The 18,438-nt window shown below is 61.3% G+C and overlaps 1 protein-coding gene across 2 annotated transcripts in view; it reads right to left on the reverse strand.

The window, feature by feature from the left end:
• NRBP2 (nuclear receptor binding protein 2) overlaps positions 1–17,834 on the reverse strand; it is a 23,817-nt gene extending 5,983 nt beyond the window's left edge. Inside the window, exons 1-11 of one of the 2 annotated variants that reach the window (XM_069005678.1) lie at positions 17,428–17,834; positions 5,479–5,601; positions 5,116–5,211; positions 4,892–4,981; positions 3,931–3,971; positions 3,752–3,846; positions 3,278–3,301; positions 2,907–2,990; positions 2,685–2,740; positions 2,310–2,405; positions 495–627 (exon numbers count right to left, since the gene is read on the reverse strand). In XM_069005678.1, the coding sequence (XP_068861779.1) occupies positions 495–627; positions 2,310–2,405; positions 2,685–2,740; positions 2,907–2,990; positions 3,278–3,301; positions 3,752–3,846; positions 3,931–3,971; positions 4,892–4,981; positions 5,116–5,211; positions 5,479–5,601; positions 17,428–17,544 (955 nt within the window). In that variant the 5' untranslated portion in view covers positions 17,545–17,834. Of the gene's footprint in view, positions 1–494; positions 628–2,309; positions 2,406–2,684; positions 2,741–2,906; positions 2,991–3,277; positions 3,302–3,751; positions 3,847–3,930; positions 3,972–4,891; positions 4,982–5,109; positions 5,212–5,478; positions 5,602–17,427 lie in introns of both variants that reach the window. The other variant, XM_069005677.1, reaches the window with a different exon arrangement.
• Between the last annotated feature and the right edge of the window lie 604 nt (positions 17,835–18,438).

The raw sequence follows: 18,438 nt of genomic DNA on the forward strand, positions 1-18,438 counted from the left end.
CTGCAGCCCCTACTCCAGGGAGGGGATGGGAGTCACCGCCTCCCTCCCCAGGCTCTGCACATGGAATCACGGGATGGTTTGTGTGGGAGGGACCTTAAATCCCATCCAGTCCCACTCCCTGCCATGGACAGGGACACCTTCCCCTATCCCAGCCTGCTCCAAGCCCTGTCCAACCTCGCCTGGAACACTTCCAGGGATGGGGCAGCCACAGCTTCTCTGGGCAACCTGTGCCAGGGCCTCCCCACCCTCACAGTCAGGAATTCTTTCCCATTATCCCATCTATCCCTGCCCTCTGGCAATGGGAAACCATTCCCCCTTGTGCTGTCACTCCATCACTTGTCCAAAGATATCTCCAGCTCTCCCTTTAGGCACTGGAAGGGGCTCTGACGTCTCCTTGGACCCTTCTCTTCTCCATGCTGAACATTCCCAGCTCTCCCAGCCTGGCTCCTTGGGAGAAGATGAGCTCAAAGATCCAGGTGGTCCCGGGCACTCACACTGGTGGTTGATGAAGCAATGGGCTGCCAGCAGCTTCAGGGAATGGACCTCGAAGAGCACCCGGTGGAAGAGGAGGTTGTGGGCGGTCGGGCGCTTGTCCGGGTTGAGGGTCAGGCAGGACAGGATGAACTCCTGGGATAAGAACAGGGGCACGAGCTGGAACAGAGCAGGACATGCCCCTGCTCCTCTCACAGGAGCACTTCACACAAGCACAGAACCATCACAGGAATCACTAAGGCTGGAAAAGAGCTCCTAGACCACTGAGTCCACCCTGTGCCCGACCCCCACCTTGTCACCAGCCCAGAGCACCGAGTGTCCAAGTCACTCCTTGGACACCTCCAGGGTCGGGGACTCCACACTGCCCTGGGCAGCCCCTCCCAAGGCCTGACCACCCTTTCCTTGAAGAAATTCCTCCTGATGTCCAGCCTGAGCCTCCCCTGGCACAGCCTGAGGCCATTTCCCCTTGTCCTGTCTCCTGTTCCTTGGGAGCAGAACCCAATTCCCCTGGCTGCCCCCTCCTGTCAGGGAGTTGTGCAGAGCCAGAAGGTCCCCCCTGAGCCTCCTTTTCTCCAGGCTGAGCCCCTTTCCCAGCTCCCTCAGCTGTTCCTGGTGCTCCAGACCTTTCCCCAGCTCTGTTTCCTTCCCTGGACATGCTGCAGCACCTCAATGTCCTTATCTGGGCACCCCAAACCTACCCCAGGACTGGAGGGGCCCCAGCAGTGCCAGCACAGGGGTCACTGCCCTAGGCCTGAGGTCACACTATTTTTGATACAATTTCCCAGGAAATGGATCCAAAGGGCTCTTTCTGCAGCAGGAGCCCCAGGACAGGGAGCCACAGCAGAATTCTGGGTGGGCAGAGATGGGAAGCAGGTCCCCACTGGCCCCATCCTGGGTGTGAGCCCAGCAAAGGCTGCAGGAGAAGGGGCAGGACCAGGATCAGCCCCGAGAGCAGGAATGTGGTGGTAGGAGTGGGGAAAGGGCAGGATGAGCAGCGGAATCCAAGGGATCTGCCCATTCCTGCTCACTGAGAGCAGAGGAGCCCGGTTTGCCACTGTTCCTGCAGCTCCTGCCGTGCTGCTGACAGGGAATGGGCCAGGATATCTGGGATAGATCCAAAAGTGATCCCAAGGGTGCCAGGTGTGCACCCCTCGACTGGACCCCTCAGAGCCACCTGCCCCAGAGACCCTTGGGCGTGACTCCAACCACTCCTGGAGCCGATGCTCTGCGGAGGAGACTCCCTGGCTCTCCCGAGTCGTGGGAACTGTGGGATCTAAGGGGCAGGATTTACTGTGGGATGCCTCGAGAAATCCTGTGATCAAACAAGAGAATTTGGGGAATGTACAAACTCATTATGGGATGTCTTGGAGACTGCCAAAGGAAGAGGAAGGGGGGTTGAGTGGGTCAGAGAGGATGGAGGGGGATCAAAGGTTCCGGCTGTTCCATGCCTTCCTCTGGCTGAGCCCGAATCCCAACTACCCCCCAAACTGCCCTGTCTCCTTATTAAACTCTGTTCCCAAATATTTGTGGGGCAGCTTGTTCTCTGTTCCCTGGGATCCATGTGGGCCTTCTGAGGAGGTGAGATGGAGCTTGGGAAGGGGCACAGATACTCGGGAGACCACAGCTCTGAGGGAAAACAGGCACCCATGGTACAGGGCCAGACCCCACCTGCACCTACTGGGAACTGGCAGGATTTGCACCCAGGAGGGATGTACGACAGGGGTTTACCGCCAGGAAGGATACAGGGTGGGATTTACATCCCAGGAGTGGTGCAGGACAGGGATTTACCCCCAGCAGGCTCCTCCAGCTGCACTCACCCGCATGTTGGGATCATCCAGGGAATGCCGGGCCCGCGCAATGGCCTCCTCTGAGACCCGCGTGTCCCCGTTGGTCTGGATCTCCAGCACGGCCATCTGCAAGAGGAAGCACGGCCAGTCCATGGGGGCTTCCCAAAGGACACCCCCAGACAGGGCAGGGACAAGGGACGCCCCAGACAAGAGACACCCCTGGACAAAGGACACCCCTGGACAAAGGACACCCCTGGACAAGGGACATCCCGGGACAAAGGACACCTCCCAACAAGGGCCATCCCGGACAAGGGACACCTCCCATCAAGGGACACCCCCGGACAAAGGACACCCCCGGACAAGGGCCAGGGTCCCACCATTCCCAGGGTCCGTCCCGCTCCGCACCTCCAACGCACACATCCCGAAGGAGAAGATGTCCACGGCTGTCCCATCTGCCTTCTCTGGAACACGGACCAGGACACATCAGGACAGAGCCTCAGGCCTGGACCCCCACCTGTAGACCCCCACGCCATCCCTGTAGACACTTCTTCCTGCCCTCCCCTGTTCTTCCCTGCCTGTGCCCGACCCCCCATGTCCCCCATTCCCCCCGTCCCAGCCCCCACTCACGGCCGTATTCCGGAGGGAAGAAGTGCAGGTTCCGCAGCTCCTCCCGCTCGATCCTGATGGGGCTGCGGAGATCGTCCGGGAGCGCTGGGGGAGTGAGATGGGGCAGGGTCTGAGGGGAGTCTGTGTGTGCCCACCCGTGGGGGTCTGAGGGGGTGAGGGGGGATTTGTGTGTGCCCCTGCCCACCCCATCCCAGGAGATCTCTCCGCTCCCACCCAGGAGCAGCAATTCCTAGAGGGATGAAGGTCCCCCCCTCCCCACAGAGCCCAGGATCATCCCCTGTGTCCAGTGCCCCCCTGGTGGGGGCTCAGGGGCCGCAGGGGGGTGTCCCCAGGGCAGGGGACACGCTGGGAGGTGGCCATGGGTCACTCACCGTTGGCAAACACCCGGTGCCAGACTGCCAGGCAGCGCCAGAGGGAGCCGGGCATTGGGGAGGCAGGAGGGGACAGAGGAGAAGAACAGGTAATGCCAAGGTTGGCACCCCAAAAGGGACCCCACAACTCTTGGAGCTCCTGTCCGGCTAGGACTCCCCCCCACCCCACATAACCCCTGCCCCCTTCCTCCTGCCAACCCCCTTGTACCCCTCAGACCCCCTTGGATCCCCTCAGACCCCCCTGGCCCCCTCAGACCCCCTGGGCCCTCTTGAACCATCTTAAACCCCTTGGACCCCCCAGACCCCCTTGGACTCCTCAGACCCCTTGGACCCCTCGGACCCCCGCAGACCCCCTTGGACCGTCTCAGACCCCTCAGACCCCTTTGCATCCCTCAGACCCCCTTGAACCCCTCTGACACCCCCAGACCCCCCAGACCCCTCCAGACCCCTGGGGTGGGGCCAGCACTGCCCCACCGGAGCCGATCTTGATGAGCCCGTTGTGCTGGATGAAGATGGTGTCGCTGGTGAGGTTGCCGTGGATGATGGGGGGCTCACAGGAGTGCAGGAAGCTGGGGGGACACAGGGGTGTCCCGAGCACAGCCCGCAGCCCCCGGGACCCTGCGGGGCAGGGCAGGGAGCCAGGGGAGCCTCACCTGAGAGCCGAGAGGATTTGGGTGCACCAGCGCTTCCAGGCCTAGGGCAGGGACAGAGCTCCGTCAGCGAGGACACATCAGCACCTACAGCCAGGCCAGGGTTTCCCACCCCTTCCCAGCGACAGGGACATCCCCCTGTGCCCTGCCAAGGCTCAGGGTCCTTCCCACCCCTTCCCAGTGACGGGGACATCCCCCTGTGCCCTGCCAAGGCTCAGGGTCCTTCCCACCCCTTCCCAGCGATGGGGACATCCCCCTGTGCCCTGCCAAGGCTCAGGGTCCTTCCCACCCCTTCCCAGCGACGGGGACATCCCACTAGGCCCGGCTGAGGCTCAGGGGTGTGTCCCACGCTGTCCCACAAAAGCAGCCCCTGTTCCCTGCTCAAATGACTCCAGCAAATGGCTCAAGGCTGCAGGAGAGCTGGGAGGGACTTTGGACAAGAGATCGAGGGACAGGACAAGGGGGAAAGGCTTCCCACTGCCAGAGGGCAGGGATGGATGGGATATTGGGAAGGAATTGTTCCCTGCGAGCATGGTGAGGCCCTGGCACAGGTTGCCCAGAGCAGCTGTGGCTGCCCCTGGATCCCTGGAAGTGTCCAAGGCCAGGTTGGACATTGGGGCTTCGAGCAGCCTGGGACAGTGGGAGGTGTCCCTGCCCATGGCAGGGGTGGCTCTGGATCATCCCACAGGTCCCTCACACCAGCCCTGGGCAGTGGCTTTGCAGGGGATGCTGGTCCCTTGTCCCCAGGTGCCAGCCCTGGGCAGTGTCACCCACTGCAGCCACTCCCACCTTGGAGCCAGTGGGATCCAGTTTGGGCTCCCCTGGGGTCCAGCAGGGTCCCCATGCGACCCAGGGAACAGCAACCCCCACCTGCTCTGCCCTGTAAGATCCCAGAGACCCTCCTAGGACACGGCCAGAGCCACCCGCTCCAGCTGGACCCCCTGTCATGCTCCTGGGAACTCACCCGGGCATTCATGGCCTTGTGGTTCTTCTTGGTTTTCTTCAGGAACTGCTTTAGGCTCCCTGAGGACACGTACTCCGTGATGAAGATGACCTAGCAGGGGACAGGGGGTCAGCTCCCCCCCAGCCCGGCCCCACATGGGGAAGGTAGGCCCAGGAGCAGGATGAGGAGCAGAGCTGGGATCCCACCTGCTTCCCCTGTGCCCCCCCCAGACCCCCTACCCGTGCCTTCGAGTCCTTCACATCCAGCCAGTACTTGTGGAGCTTCACAATGTTGGGGTGATCCACCAGCACCAGCTGCTCAAACATGGTCTTGATCTTCTCCTGGGGGCACACAGAGCACAGGGGAGGTGTGGGTCCTTGGATGGGGCAGGACAGGGGAAGTGTGGGTCCTGGGATGGGGCAGAACAGGGGAGGTGTGGGTTCTGGGATGGGGCAGGGCACCCCAAGAGCTGGGGACGTCACGGGGACACTGGTCTGCAGTGCAGAGGACACTGGAGCTGCCTTTGAGGGAGCAGCCAAGGAAGGCCCAGGCCCATCCTGCCAGGCTATGCCCCACCCAGGAAGGTGGGGGGGGTCTCAGGGTCTCACCTCGTGTGCTTTGAAGGCCTTCTTGTCAGTGAAGAGCAGCTCGTTCCACACCACCTCCACGCCCTCCTCCGTGTCCATGGCCAGGAAGGTGCTCTGGATGCCGGGCATGTTCCCCTGGTTCACCTGGGGGAAGGGAAGGCTTGAGGGACGCACTGAGGGGACAGGGGTGGCCTGGGGGAGGATGGCACCACCTGCTCCACAGGCAATTCACAAAAAAAAAAAAAAAAAAAAAAAAAAAAAAAATCTGTTTTCTTTTGGCTGTGGCATAGGAACAGCTCATCCTGGCCTGATCAGCCAGACCTTACTGGTTTATCTGACTGGTTTATCCATGGCCCCAGCTCCAGCCACTTCTGGGAATTCAGAGGTTTTCTGACCACATGAACCCACCCCTCGGGTGGGTACCTTGTGACTACAGCTTTGTTGTGCAATCCCCTCCGTGTCACTGGCAGAGCAGTGGCACATCCAGAATGGTTGACACTGACACTTCCCAGAGTAAAAGCATTAATAAATAAATACAAAATAATAAATAAATCACCTGATTGCAGAAACCTGATTCCTGCTCAGGAAAAGCAGAGCCTCTATGCTCTTACAACACTCCCTGCCATGGCAACATGGCACTGTCTTACAAATAAAGCTTTTTTGGAATTAAGGTGCCTGGAGTGGCCGCGGAAGAGGCTCTGGCTGGGAACTGGAGCGTGGAGCAAATCTCCAGCTGGTGCCTGTCCTTTGGGAGCTCTGGGCCAGGAGGGAGCAGGAGAACCAGCCCTTCAAGCAGGTCCCAAGCTGTCCCCTCTGGCTTTTCACTGGGGGTGACAGTCACGGGCCCCACTCCTGCATACAGGTGGGGACCTGCCCTGCCCACCCAGCCCAGAAGCCGTGGGGGAGCAACCCGTACCTGCACTGTCCAGGGAAAATCAGAAGGTGTGGTCAAACCAAAGCCGCCACATCATCTCTGAGCATCCTGAGGAGCCTGCGTACAGCCCCCGGATCTGTCCCAGCACTTCCCATCCCCCGAGGTCACAGATCCGCATCCCAGGACCCCATGCAGAGCAGCTCTGTGGGTGTCACCTTCACAGGTGACATCCTGCAAGGACCCTCCTGGTCCCCAGACCAGCCACGACCACCAGGACCCATCTCCAGCCCAGGTAAAACCCACTCCAAGGCACCTGGCTCAGACTCCCGCCCCAGGACAGGGCTCCTGCCTCCCAGCAGTGGTGCCTGCTGGATCCTGACCCACTGCATCCTGACCCACTGCCTACCCCAAAGCATCCCTGGAGAGTGGGACTGCAGCCCCACCTGCTCCTGCCCCTTCCTGTGGGGTTGGGGGCACTTCAGGGCTGGGGCTGTGCCCCCATCAGGCCGAGCAGGGGCACAGTGGGAAGTCAGAGGAAAAGGGGGATTGTCCTGCTGCTCCCGGGGCAGGTACTGGTGTGCTGATGGTGGGGCTTGGGGCTCAGCCCACGGCTGGGGCTCAGGGCTCATCCTGCTGCCAGGGCTTGTCCTGATGCCAGAGCTGCTCCCACTGCTGGGGCTCATCCCACTGCCCGGGTTCGGGGCTCGTCCTGCTGCCAGGGCTGGTCCCTGCGGGGCTTGGGGCAGCCGTAGGCGCTCAGCACCCCCAGCTCATTAGCAGGGCACGCCCAGGCAGTTCGTGGCCCAGTTCGTGCTGCGGCCACACAAAGCACCTCTGTTCCTTGTTCTGCCCGGCACAGGCTCCACGTGCTCCGCACAAAGCCCAGCACGGACGGCCAGGGACTCAGCCACAGCCTTTCCAGTGATCCCAGTGATCCCACTGCACTCACAGCCAGAGTGGGAATCACAGAATCGTCTTGGAACCACAGACTGCTTTGGGTTGGAGGAACCTTAAAGCCCATCCTCCCTGGTGCTGCACAGCAGGGGCCCGGGGGGTCCTTCACACCTCCGAACAAGCTGCTTTCAGAGCCTGAGGGGCATCCCGGTGCTCAGGGCCCAGGCAGTGGATGTGCCGGGCTCCGGGAGGCTCTGGAACGTGACGGGGAGGAGGAACCTTCCCCGCTCCGTGCGGACATGAACGTGTTCCGTCTTGAGCTGAGTGGGAACAAAGCTGATCCCCACCAGCTGCTCCCGCTCCGAGCTCCGGCCCGGCCTCCATAAATAAATAAACGCGGCATTTTCTGCACAGCCTGACTGGGGCAAAAGGCAGCGGCGCGGGTCTGCGTGGTTATCCCGCGTGGTTATCCCCCGTTGTTGTCCTCCGTGGTTTTCCCCCGTGGTTATCCCGCGTGGTTATCCCCCGTGGTTGTCCTCCGTGGTTATCCCGCGTGGTTGTCCTCCGTGGTTATCCTCCGTGGTTGTCCAGCGCTCCCGGCAGCTCCGTGCGCTGCTCGTCGTGAGCAGCAGCGGAACCGGCGCCTCTCCAGCGCCGGGCTGGGACAGCCCCCGCTGCCAGAAAGGCTCGGCCGGCGCCCGGAACGATCGCTGGGGACGGGGCAGAGCGGGTTTACCAAAGATCAGGTTGCAGCTTCCAATCAATCGCTCCCTTCTGAGGTTTTCTCGTCAACGAGGGCTGAGACAGGCACAGGAACGGGCTCGGGGATGCAGCTCTGGGGCCTGGGAGAGCAGCTGGTGGATGGGGCTGGGAATAACGGGGAGAGGAGGTTTTGCTCCCATGGCAGGGCGGTCTGTAAGGTCCCTTCCACCCGAACCATTCCACGATTCCCCGCTCACTGTGTGCACGGATTATCTCACTCCTTGTGCCACCCCGACATTTGGTGCCGGGAACGGGCGGGATTTGCCGGCCCTCAGGACTGAGCGTGCCTGGAAAACCTCTGCAGAGTGAATCCCAGCCCGGCCTGCCCACCCCAGCGTCCCGGGAGCTGGGTGACAGGGAGGGCCGTGTCCGGCTCCTCGTGGGACACGGGAGCACGGAGTGCCGGGCACTGGGACACCCCGCGGGCAGCAGGGAAGGGGGGGAGTCTCTGCGGGGGCTGCTGGTGCTGGGCCACCCGTGGCCCCCCCAAACCTCGTGTCCCCTGGCCCTGACCGAGGCTGTGCCCTGCCGTCCCCGGCTGTGGCCCCAGGCAGGGCAGGGGTGGCTGTTGCAACATAGAAATCGCTTCAGAAAACATGGGAAAGGAAAAAAATGAGCTGAGAGGGCTGAGGCCCCAGTCAGGGACACCTGAGCTGTGTCCTGAAGGTCCCCAAAGGTCAGGGACATGGAGCGGCAGCACAGGCAGAGCCTGTGGGACCCCAGGGGTGAGGGATCACTGACCCCCTCTGTGCCCTTGCCGTGCCCCTCTCCCGAGCTGGGAACACACTCCAGGCTCCCAGGCTCTGCTCACAGCTCCCAGCTCCTGCTTCAGGGGCCCCATTCAACACCAGAAGGGCCACCTGCAGCCCCTCTGTCCCCAGGGAGGGAACTGGGACCAGCAGCAGCCCTGGGCAATGACAGATCCACCTGTCCCTCAGCTGGCAGGAGCACTCAGGGCTGGGGACACCCAAGGGCCCACGGCAGAGCAGCTCAGCCCTGCGGCTCTGCCAAGGAATCCGCGGTGCCAGACAAACCTGTTCTGTCCGTGAGATCCTGTTACACAACGAGCAGGTGAAGGGAATGCACGAGATGGAAAATATTTTGATTCCAGTAAAGCATTTGATCCTGTCTCTCACAAACCCATGATCTCAGCACTAATTCAGCCCTGTGCCCGACCGGCTGAGGAGCCCCAGCTGAGGGCAGGGAGGCACAGGGTGAGCTCTGCCACCGGCACAGCTCACCCCGTGCCACATGGTGCCACAGGCAGGTACTGGTGACCAGTTCCATCCTGGAGCCTCGAAGAAGGAGCAGAGCTGGGGCAGAAAGCAGCAGGGCTGCTCAATCAACCAGGAAAACCACCCCAGTGAGGGGCTGTGCTCCGGGCCTGGGAGAGCGGGCAGGGACAGAGTCAGGGACAACCCCACAGGATGGGCAGTGGCAGAGCTGCCCCACCCAGGGCAGGAGGGACACCCACGGCACCCAGGTCTTTTCCAGGAACTCTCCCTGTCACAGAATCATCAAAGTCCAGTCCAGTGGGTAGGAAGAGACCTTAAAGCTCATCTCCTTTCACCCCCTGCCATGGGCAGGGACGCCTTCCACTAGCCCAGGTTACTCCAAGCCCTGTCTGACCCGGCCTTGGACACTTCCAGGGATCCAGGAGCAGCCACAGCTTCTCTGGGAAATCCATTGCAGCATCTCACCACCCTCACAGGGAGGAATTCCTTCCCAATATCCCACCTAACTGTGCCCTCTGGCAGTGGGAGGCCACTGTCCATTCACAGGAGATTCCTGCTGCCACAGCAGCACAGGGGTCCCTGTGTAATCCCATGGACAGGGATCCTGCCTCTCCCAGCGGGATCTTGAGCAGGGCTCCTCGGGAACGCAGCTGGAGGGTGCCCCAGCCCATGGGTGGGAGGGCGGGAAGCCTTTGCTTCCCTCCATGCCTACAGCTGCCCTTCCCTCCTGCCCAGCAGCTGCCGGAGCAAACACTGTGATCCCTGTTCTCCGGCCACTGCTGCAGGAAAGGGACAGAGGAGTATTTTTCCACTGCCCAGACCAGAGCCAGGAGAGATCCTGCATGGGGCAGTACCAGGGTTGTTATTTCCTGGGAGAAGCCGTTCCCTGCGCAAGCCTGGAGCCTGGAGCAATGTTTGCTTTACCCCCAGGCCCTGCATGGCCCCGGGAAGGGGACACAAACCTGGGGTCAGCCCCAGCCCAGCACTGCCCAGCCCTGGGAGGTGAGACAAGCCCAGCACCCTCTCCCAGGAAATGGGGCTGGCAGTGGTACAGGGCTCTGCAGGATCCAGGAGGAAAGGGAGAGGATCCCAGTGCCAGCCTGCACTGGGCAAGTGGAGCCCAGAGGGGTTGGGGCAGAAAGTGGGAGCAGGGGATGCCCAAGGGGAGGATGAGCAGGTGGTATCCCATCCCTGAGCATCCTGTATCCCATCCCTGTAGACATGCAGTGCCCCATCCCATAGGCTTCCTGTGCCCTATCCCATGGGCTTCCTGCGCCCTATCCCATGGGCTTCCTGCACCCCATTCCGTGGTTATGCTGTGCCCCATTCCATGGGAATGCCATACTCCATCCCACTGCACAGGCCCCCAGTGCCCACCAGTCCAGCCCGGGGACAAACACCCAGGGAGCCTTTGCAGTGCTCAGCCAGGATACACCAGAGTGTGCTGGATGAGCACCCGAGCCCAGCGGGAAGCTGCAGCCAGCAGCCTCTGTGGGCCGGGCAGGAGCAGTGACCAACAGGAATCAGCCCAGCTCAGAGGAATTTGGTCTGATTTCCCTGTTTTTGCCCAGCTAACCAGCTGAGCCATCAGCAAAGCAGCTCCAGGAAAGCCAAGGAAACCCTTGGTGACCAGTCTGTCATCTCTGCATGAAGCTCAGCCACAGGTTTGCTGTCCAACTGCTCAGTGAGGAGCTAACCCGCAGCACTCCAGCAGCTTCATCCGTGCGGTAACATGGCCCGGGACACCCCCAGCCCCAGCAGTGGAATACAAAATCCTCTAGGACTGCGAGAGGTCTCCGGTTTCAGCAGAGGAAAAGCAGGAAAGAGCCAAGGGGCACAGAGGGGGCTTAAGCCTGCAGGACTCGGCTGCAATATCTGGGCACTGCAAACAAAACCACCCCCTTGGGAAAGCGAGGGAAAGGGCCAAAAAAGCTTGGATAAAGACAGGAAAGGGAAGGGAAGAAAACATGGCAAATGCCAGTAATTGTAACAGTTCGGGGGGGGGGAGCACAGGAGGAAGGGTCTGGGAGCTGAGGAGCTGCATCCGTTTGGGAAACAGAGGAGAGTCAGGACACAGGGACTGCCTTGGAGCAGGCAGAGAGCACCGGGCTGCAGCCAGGAGTTCCTGTACAGCACAGGGATGGGATAAAGGAGCTGCAGCTAGGAATTCCTGTGCACAATATGGATGGGGCTAAAGGAGCTGCAACCAGGCATTCCTCGTAGAATATGGATGGGGATAAAGGAGCTGCAACCAGGCACTCCTCGTAGAATATGGATGGGGATAAAGGAGCTGCAACCAGGCACTCCTCGTAGAATATGGATGGGGATAAAGGAGCTGCAACCAGGCACTCCTCGTAGAATATGGATGGGGATAAAGGAGCTGCAACCAGGCACTCCTCGTAGAATATGGATGGAGATAAAGGAGCTGCAACCAGGCATTCCTTGCAGAATATGGATGGGGATAAAGGAGCTGAACCCAGGCATTCCTTGCAGAATATGGAGGGGGATAAAGGAGCGTGCTCCTGCATGAAAAACCACAAGTTCCTGCACTGAAGCCTCACTGCGGGCTGACGTCAACTCCCTCCCCAGCAGCAAGAACAAGGCACAGGATTGTTGTGGCCGGGTAAGATCCCGAAGGATTAAAGGCTCCGTGAAATGGAGAACGTGGCACGGGGAGAGCGGCCCTGAGGCACCATCCAGAACAGGCCCTGCACCGCCCACACGAGCTTGGAGGGTGATGGGGAGGACTCTAAATCTGGCAGAGCCAAGGCTTGTTCCCTGCCAGACCCCCAGAGCACGTGCTGGGGACAGAACTCCACTGTCTGCTTCCAGCAACATTTATCTACTGGTGAGTTTTCCACTAGAATTCCATTTCCTCTTGGTTTATCCTCAGCTAGAAGCCTCTGGGGTGCCCCAAAACCCCTGTTCAGAGCGCAGTCAGGGTGAAGCCTTCACTGTCCTAAAGGTTGGATATTAACCCCAAATTCTTGGCTATTAACTCTAAAGTTTTGGATCTTAGCCTAAATTCTCAGACATTAACCCTAAATTCTTGGATATTAACCCAAAAGTCTCGGAAGTTCACCTGCAAGATCAGCTGAGCTCGGCAGAGTCACCCCAAACTCACCCTGCAGAGTTCACCCGCAGCAAACAAAAGCTGCAGAAGCAGAAAGGGGCAGGAACAAAAGAGATGGCAGGAAAAGAAGGAGCCAAGTCCTCCAGCTGATCCCCCCCGTGCTGGAAAAGCTCCTCACAGCTCCGCACGCTCTGAGCCCAGATCCCTGGGGACGGCTGGCAACAAAGCGGCTTTTAAAAATAACCCTGTGGCAGATATTGCATAGTTGGAGCCTTCCCAAATCATCCACCATGGAACCAGCGATCCGCTGCCAACTGCAAACCTCATTAATGCCTAAAAATGGGAACCCCCTGCACCTCACAGGATTCCAGCACTTACACTATTTTTCCATGTTTTGTTTTCATTTTCTGATCTCTGGGAACCTACAGTAACACCCCAAAACCTCCCTCTCTTGCTAATTTTTCAACATCACTTTATTTTCTTTAAATTCTGCTTCAGCACTTCTTTTTTGCATTTGAACTGTCGTTTCCCTCTTTCCCTTCTTTCATCCTGCTGGATGAATTAAAGCTCAGAGTTGGAATTGTAGAATCCCAGGACGGAGTGGGCAGGAAGGGATCTTCAAGACCCCCAGTGCCACCCCATGCCATGGACAGGGACACCTTCCACTGTCTCAGGATGCTCCAAGCCCTGTCCAGCCTGGCCTTGAAAACTTCCAGGCATGGGGCAGACACAGCTTCTCTGTGCCAGGGCCTCCTCACCCTCAGAGCCAGGAATTCCTTCCCAATATCCCACCCATCCCTGCCCTCTGGCAGTGGGAAGCCATTCCCTGTGACCTGTCCCTCCATCCCTTGTCCCCAGTCCCTCTCCAGCTCTCCTGGAGCCCCTTTAGGCCCTGGAAGGGGCTCTGAGCTCTCCTCAGAGCTTCTCTTCTCCAGGTGAGCACCCCCAGCTCTCCCAGTCTGGCTCCAGAGCAGAGGGGCTCCAGCCCTGGAGCAGCTCCTTGGCACCTCTGGACTCTCCAGCAGCTCCATGTGCTCCTGATGTTGTTCCCCAGGGCTGGGGCAGCTCTGCAGGTGGGGCCTCACCTGAGCAGGGCAGAGGGGCAGAATCCCCAACTGCCCTGCTGCCCACGCAGCAGGAGGTTTGGGATCCCAGTGCACGTGGCTGGGGCATGTCCAGCCTTTCCTAGCACCCTCAGGTCTTTCTCCCCAGGGACTCTTTCCAGCCAATCCCCCCATCCTGTGTCTGTGCTGGGACCCAACCCAGGTGCAGGAACTTCCCTTGCCCTTGTTGGACTTCACGACGTTCCCTTGGTCCCACCTCCCCAGCCTGCCCAGGTCCCTCTGGATGCCCCATCCCTTCCCTCACCGAAGTCCAAGGGCGCTCCAAAACAAATCCCACACTGGAAGCAGCAGCAGAATTATGAGCAAGAGACAGCTCTGGGGTTGCTTAGAGGAATAAATTACAAGAACAACTCCACAGTTCCATCCATGAACCACAGCTGAGCTTTGCCACAGCACACACCACTCTCATCCCAAGGGGAAGGCCCTCAGGAACCCAGAGCACGAGGGCATTCCCATATGGAGCACAATGGGCAGGACTGACAGGCGCTGATGGGTGGGAGAGATGAGGGGGAGGATGTGGAAATCACGGCCTGAACCCAGAAAATGTGACAGATGAGCATGGTGGGACCAGCACTCGTGACCAGCAAACACCTGCTGGTCACAACCCCCCCCCCTTTCTGGGTGGATTGAGGGTTTGGGAACACAAACCAGCAGGGATAAACCAGACTCATCCCAGCACAAGGTGCTGGGGCTCGGCCACAACCCCCGCTCAGACCAGCAAAGGTGCAAAACTTTTCACAGGAGCAGAAAACCAAGTTTCTTCTCCCTTCTGCTCATATTCCCCAGGGTGGGTGGGAAAAGCAAATGAGGTCATCAAAGCAAGGCTGAAAGAGCCCTGGTGTTCCCACGTGGAAAATTCTGTGCCAGCAGCAGTTCACAAACAACAGGAGAGCACTGAGAGGGGCAGGGCAGGGCTGGGGCTGTGACACCATGAGGGTCACAGCGCTGCTTCTCCTCACACCTTGTCCGAGTGCTGCTGTTCCCTGAGCTGCTTGCAGCAACCTGTGACTTCACATCCCTGAGGAATAAATGATCATAAACAGGCAAAGGAGGTTGGGAGGAGAGCTGGTTCATTCCCAGGGGGGCAGGGCAGGCCCAGCACAGCCCTGTGTGTGAAAACAAGGTGCAGTCTTTGTGCCCACATCATCAATGAACATTACTGTTAATGTATCGGACGCTGCCTTTCAGTCTGCAGAACCATGGAACCATGGAGTGGGTTGGGTTGCAAAAGCCTCTGAGCCCACTGAGTCCATCCATTCCCCAGCACTGCCAAGGCCACCACTGACCCACGTCCCCAAGTGCCACATCCACAGGGATGTTAAATCTCCCCGGGGGTGGGGACTCCACCACTGCCCTGGGCAGTTGTGCTGGGCAGCCCTTTCCAGGAGGAATTTTCCCAATATCCCACCTAAACCTCCCCTGGCACAACTCGAGGCTGTTTGCCCTTGTCCTGTCCCTTGTTCCCTGGGAGCAAAGCCGGACCCCACCTGGCTGCACCCTCCTGTCAGGGAGTTGTGGAGAGGGAGAAGGTCCCCCCTGAGCCTCCTTTTCACCCTGGGTCAAGCAGGACACCTGCCCCTGCTCTGCTGGCATTCCAGCTTCAGGCTCTGCCCACCAGGACGCTGCCACCCTGATGGCCCTGCTCTCCAAACCAGAGATCAGGCACAGCTCTGGAGGTCCTACACAGGGCTTGACTCTTCTAACAAAACCAGATTAGGGAAATAAATGATTACAATGAATCTTCAGGAGAGTGAGGGAAGCTCCTTATAGGTACAAATCCCGGGAGTGCTGAGGGCAGTGAGAGGAGAGCAGATCGGCAGCGCTCAGCTCCTTCCTGCACGTCATGAAGCATCTGTGAATTTGCACAAACACGGCTCTTCCACAAAGCTTCCTCCACTTGGCAATCAAGGAGCCTTCCTGCCACTCCAGCTCTCCTGGAAGAGCTGTCCTGCCCTTGGAAAGGCCAACCCACCCCTCCCACTGCTCCAGCTGGAAAATCCCTGTGGATCGAGAGCATGGCACAGAGACAGCAACCCAAAGCACTCGTGTGGAGATGGCACTGGGGGGCTTCCACTACTCCCACGCCTGCACAGGAAGATGAACTCCCTGGGCCAGATCCGAGCATGGAGGCACCGCTCCAGAAAGCTCCTGCACAAAATTAGTGTTGAAATCCTCATCGTTAAACATCACTGTTTGGCCAGAACAGACGGAAGGAATTTTCCCATTATCCCACCTGAGCCTCCCCTGGCACAGTTCGAGGCCATTCCCTCTTGTCCTGATGCTGTTCCCTGGGAGCAGAGTCCAACCCCCCCGGCTGCCCCCTCATGTCAGGGAGTTGTGGAGAGCCACAAGGTTCCTCCTGAGCCTCCTTTTCTCCAGGCTGAGGCTCCCAGCTCCCTCAGCTGCTCCAGACCCTTCCCAGTTCCATTCCTGTCTCTGAACGTGCTCCAGCTCCTCAATGTCCTTCTCTTCACGAGGGTCAGGGTCAGGATTAGGCACCCTGGTGTGGGGAAGGTGTCTTCCAGAGAGGAGGAGGGAGCAGGAATGGGGGGGATGGGGGTGTGTGGGTGTGGAAGCACCTGGCAGCACCGAGGGATGGAAGGGCAGGTGCTGACGGCGCCGGCAGGAGCAGGTTATCAGCCAGGAGCAGGTTATCAAGATCTCAGCAAAGCCCAGACTAGGAATTCAGGCTGGGAGATGCAGCCGCAGGCAGAGCTGAACGCTGGGGCCAGGTCCTTAACCGGGGAGAGGGGAGATAACGAGAAGATAAGCAGTTCGGCCTTGGATGGGCCTTTTCCCCTTCGGGCGCCGGCAGTGCCTGACGTGTCTCTCCCTCGGTGCTGTCCCGCCCCTGCCTGGGTCAGGATTCACCCACTGACTGGTCCCCGATCCCGGGTGCCCTGACAGAGACAGGGTGACTCCAGCCCCATTTTTGGGGAGATGGTCCCGATGCTGCGCCCTGGCCTAGGAAGAGCTGAAGTGAACTAACCCCCTTCTCTGGAGAGGAGGAACCGGGTTCTCCAGCCCTGAGGGTGGACTGTGAGGGCCGGCCCCGAGACCCCACCATTGACCCGGCCAGTCCCCGTCCCCGCAGGAGCTCCGGGCCAGCGCCTGCGACCATCCTGCGACCATCCTGCGACCTGTGTCGCAGCCACCGGGCACCGCTCAAGGACCCAGACCAGCAAAACCCTCCGGGACACCCCAGCAGCCCCGCGGGACGACTGTCGGCAGCCCAGCACGGCTGGTCCCGCGGGCATCGCAGCCCTGCGCTGCGGAACGTGCCCGGGACTGCCCCAGTGCCCCAGGGCACAGCCCGGCTCTCCACACCGCGGCTTCCCCCACCAGGGCATGGCGAGCCCAGCCCCTGGGCCCTCCCAGTGGGGCACAATGAGCCCGGCTTCGGGCACCTGGCACCCTGCACTGGGACGCGATGAGCCCGACTCCTTGCTCCAGACACCCCAGACACGGAGAAACCCGGCTCCTTGCACGGAGCACCCCCCACCAGCAGCCGCACCGGGGCACGATGAGATCGGCTCCCCACTCAAGGGCATGGCAAGCCCGGTCCCCGCGCACCTGGGCACAATGAGCCCGCTCCCCGCACCGGACTCCCCGCACCGGGCTCCCCGCACCGAGACAAGGCGAGCCCGGCTTTCCACACCGGCACACCCCGACCCGGGCATGACCGAGCCCGGCTCCCCGCGCCTCCGGCCGCCCCCGGGGACTCGCTCCCCGCGGAGCCGCTCCCCGCATCGCCCTCCGGCCGCGGCCATCGCCGTGCCCTGGGAACCTGCGGGCTCTGCCCGCGCCCGGGGACTGCGGCCGCCCCGGCCCCCGCGATGGGCGAGGGGTCGCGCTGAGCGCCCCGCACAGCCCGGGGCCCCGCCGGGCCCGGCGGCGGCGTCCCCATCCCCATTCCCCGTCATCCACATCCCGTCTCCCGGCGTCCCCCTGCCCGGCATTCCCATGGCCGCCCTCCGGCATTCCCGTCCCGCCGCGCCCGGCTCCCACCTGCTCGCGGCGCTTCTGCCAGCGGCCGCAGGGACTCTCCTCCAGCACCTCGCTCTCCTCCTCGCTCTCCTCCTCCTTCTCCTGCGCCAGCCGCGCGTCCGGCTCCGGCACCGCCATCCCCGCCGCGAACCGCGCTGTGCAGGCTGTGCCGAGCTGTGCCGGGCGGTGCCGAGCCGTGCCGAGCCGAGCTGTGCCAAGCTACGCCGAAATGTGCCGGGCTGTGCCGAGCTCTAGTCCGATCCGATCGGCTTTGATCCAACACGAGCCGCTCCGAATCACGTCGAGCCGAACTGATGCGCGCCGAAGCGAAGCGAACGGAACCAAGCTGAAGGGAACGAAACGGAGCCGAGCCGAGCCGCACCGACCCCAGCGGCACCGCACGGATCTGCACCGTCGCGAGCCCCACCGCGCTCTGCCGGTGCCGCGCGGGGCCGGCCCGGTCTCGTCCCGCCCCGCTCCGGACGTGCGGCCGCGCACGCCCCGCCCCGCCGGGAGGGGCCCCCGCACCCCGCACACCGCCGGCACCTCCCGCACCCCGCACCGGGATGCGCCGCCAGCCTCGACCCGCCCCGGGGCCGCCCAGAGCGTGTCCGTGTCCTCCCCCCGCTCCCCGCAGGACTCAGCGCCGCCCCCCCAGCGCCCGCCGGTTGCCCCCCGCCCGGGGCCCCGGGGCTTGTTCCACCCCTCGGAGCCCCGTTCCTGGACCCGTCCCATGCCGGTGGTGCCGCCTTGCCCAGCCTCCCCCCGGTCGCTGCCCCCTCCAGCCCCGTCTCGGGGGGCTCCCATCCTCGCCGCTCCCCGCAGTCGTCCCTGGACGTGCCAGGGCCACCGCGGCATCTTCCTGAGCAGCCACTGCTCCGCGCGAAGTGCCGGGGGCTGGACCCCTGCAGGACCCCCTCGCCGGGCCCTGGGCACCCCGAAACGGCAGGACCAACCCCCACCCAGCGCCCATCAGATGTTTTCATTCTACTGGGAAAGTGTCTGGCTTGTTGGATGTTTTTTTTTCTTTTT

The sequence above is a fragment of the Aphelocoma coerulescens genome, chromosome 2, assembly GCF_041296385.1.
Source record: "Aphelocoma coerulescens isolate FSJ_1873_10779 chromosome 2, UR_Acoe_1.0, whole genome shotgun sequence".
In the NCBI taxonomy this organism is placed as follows: Eukaryota; Metazoa; Chordata; class Aves; order Passeriformes; family Corvidae; genus Aphelocoma; species Aphelocoma coerulescens.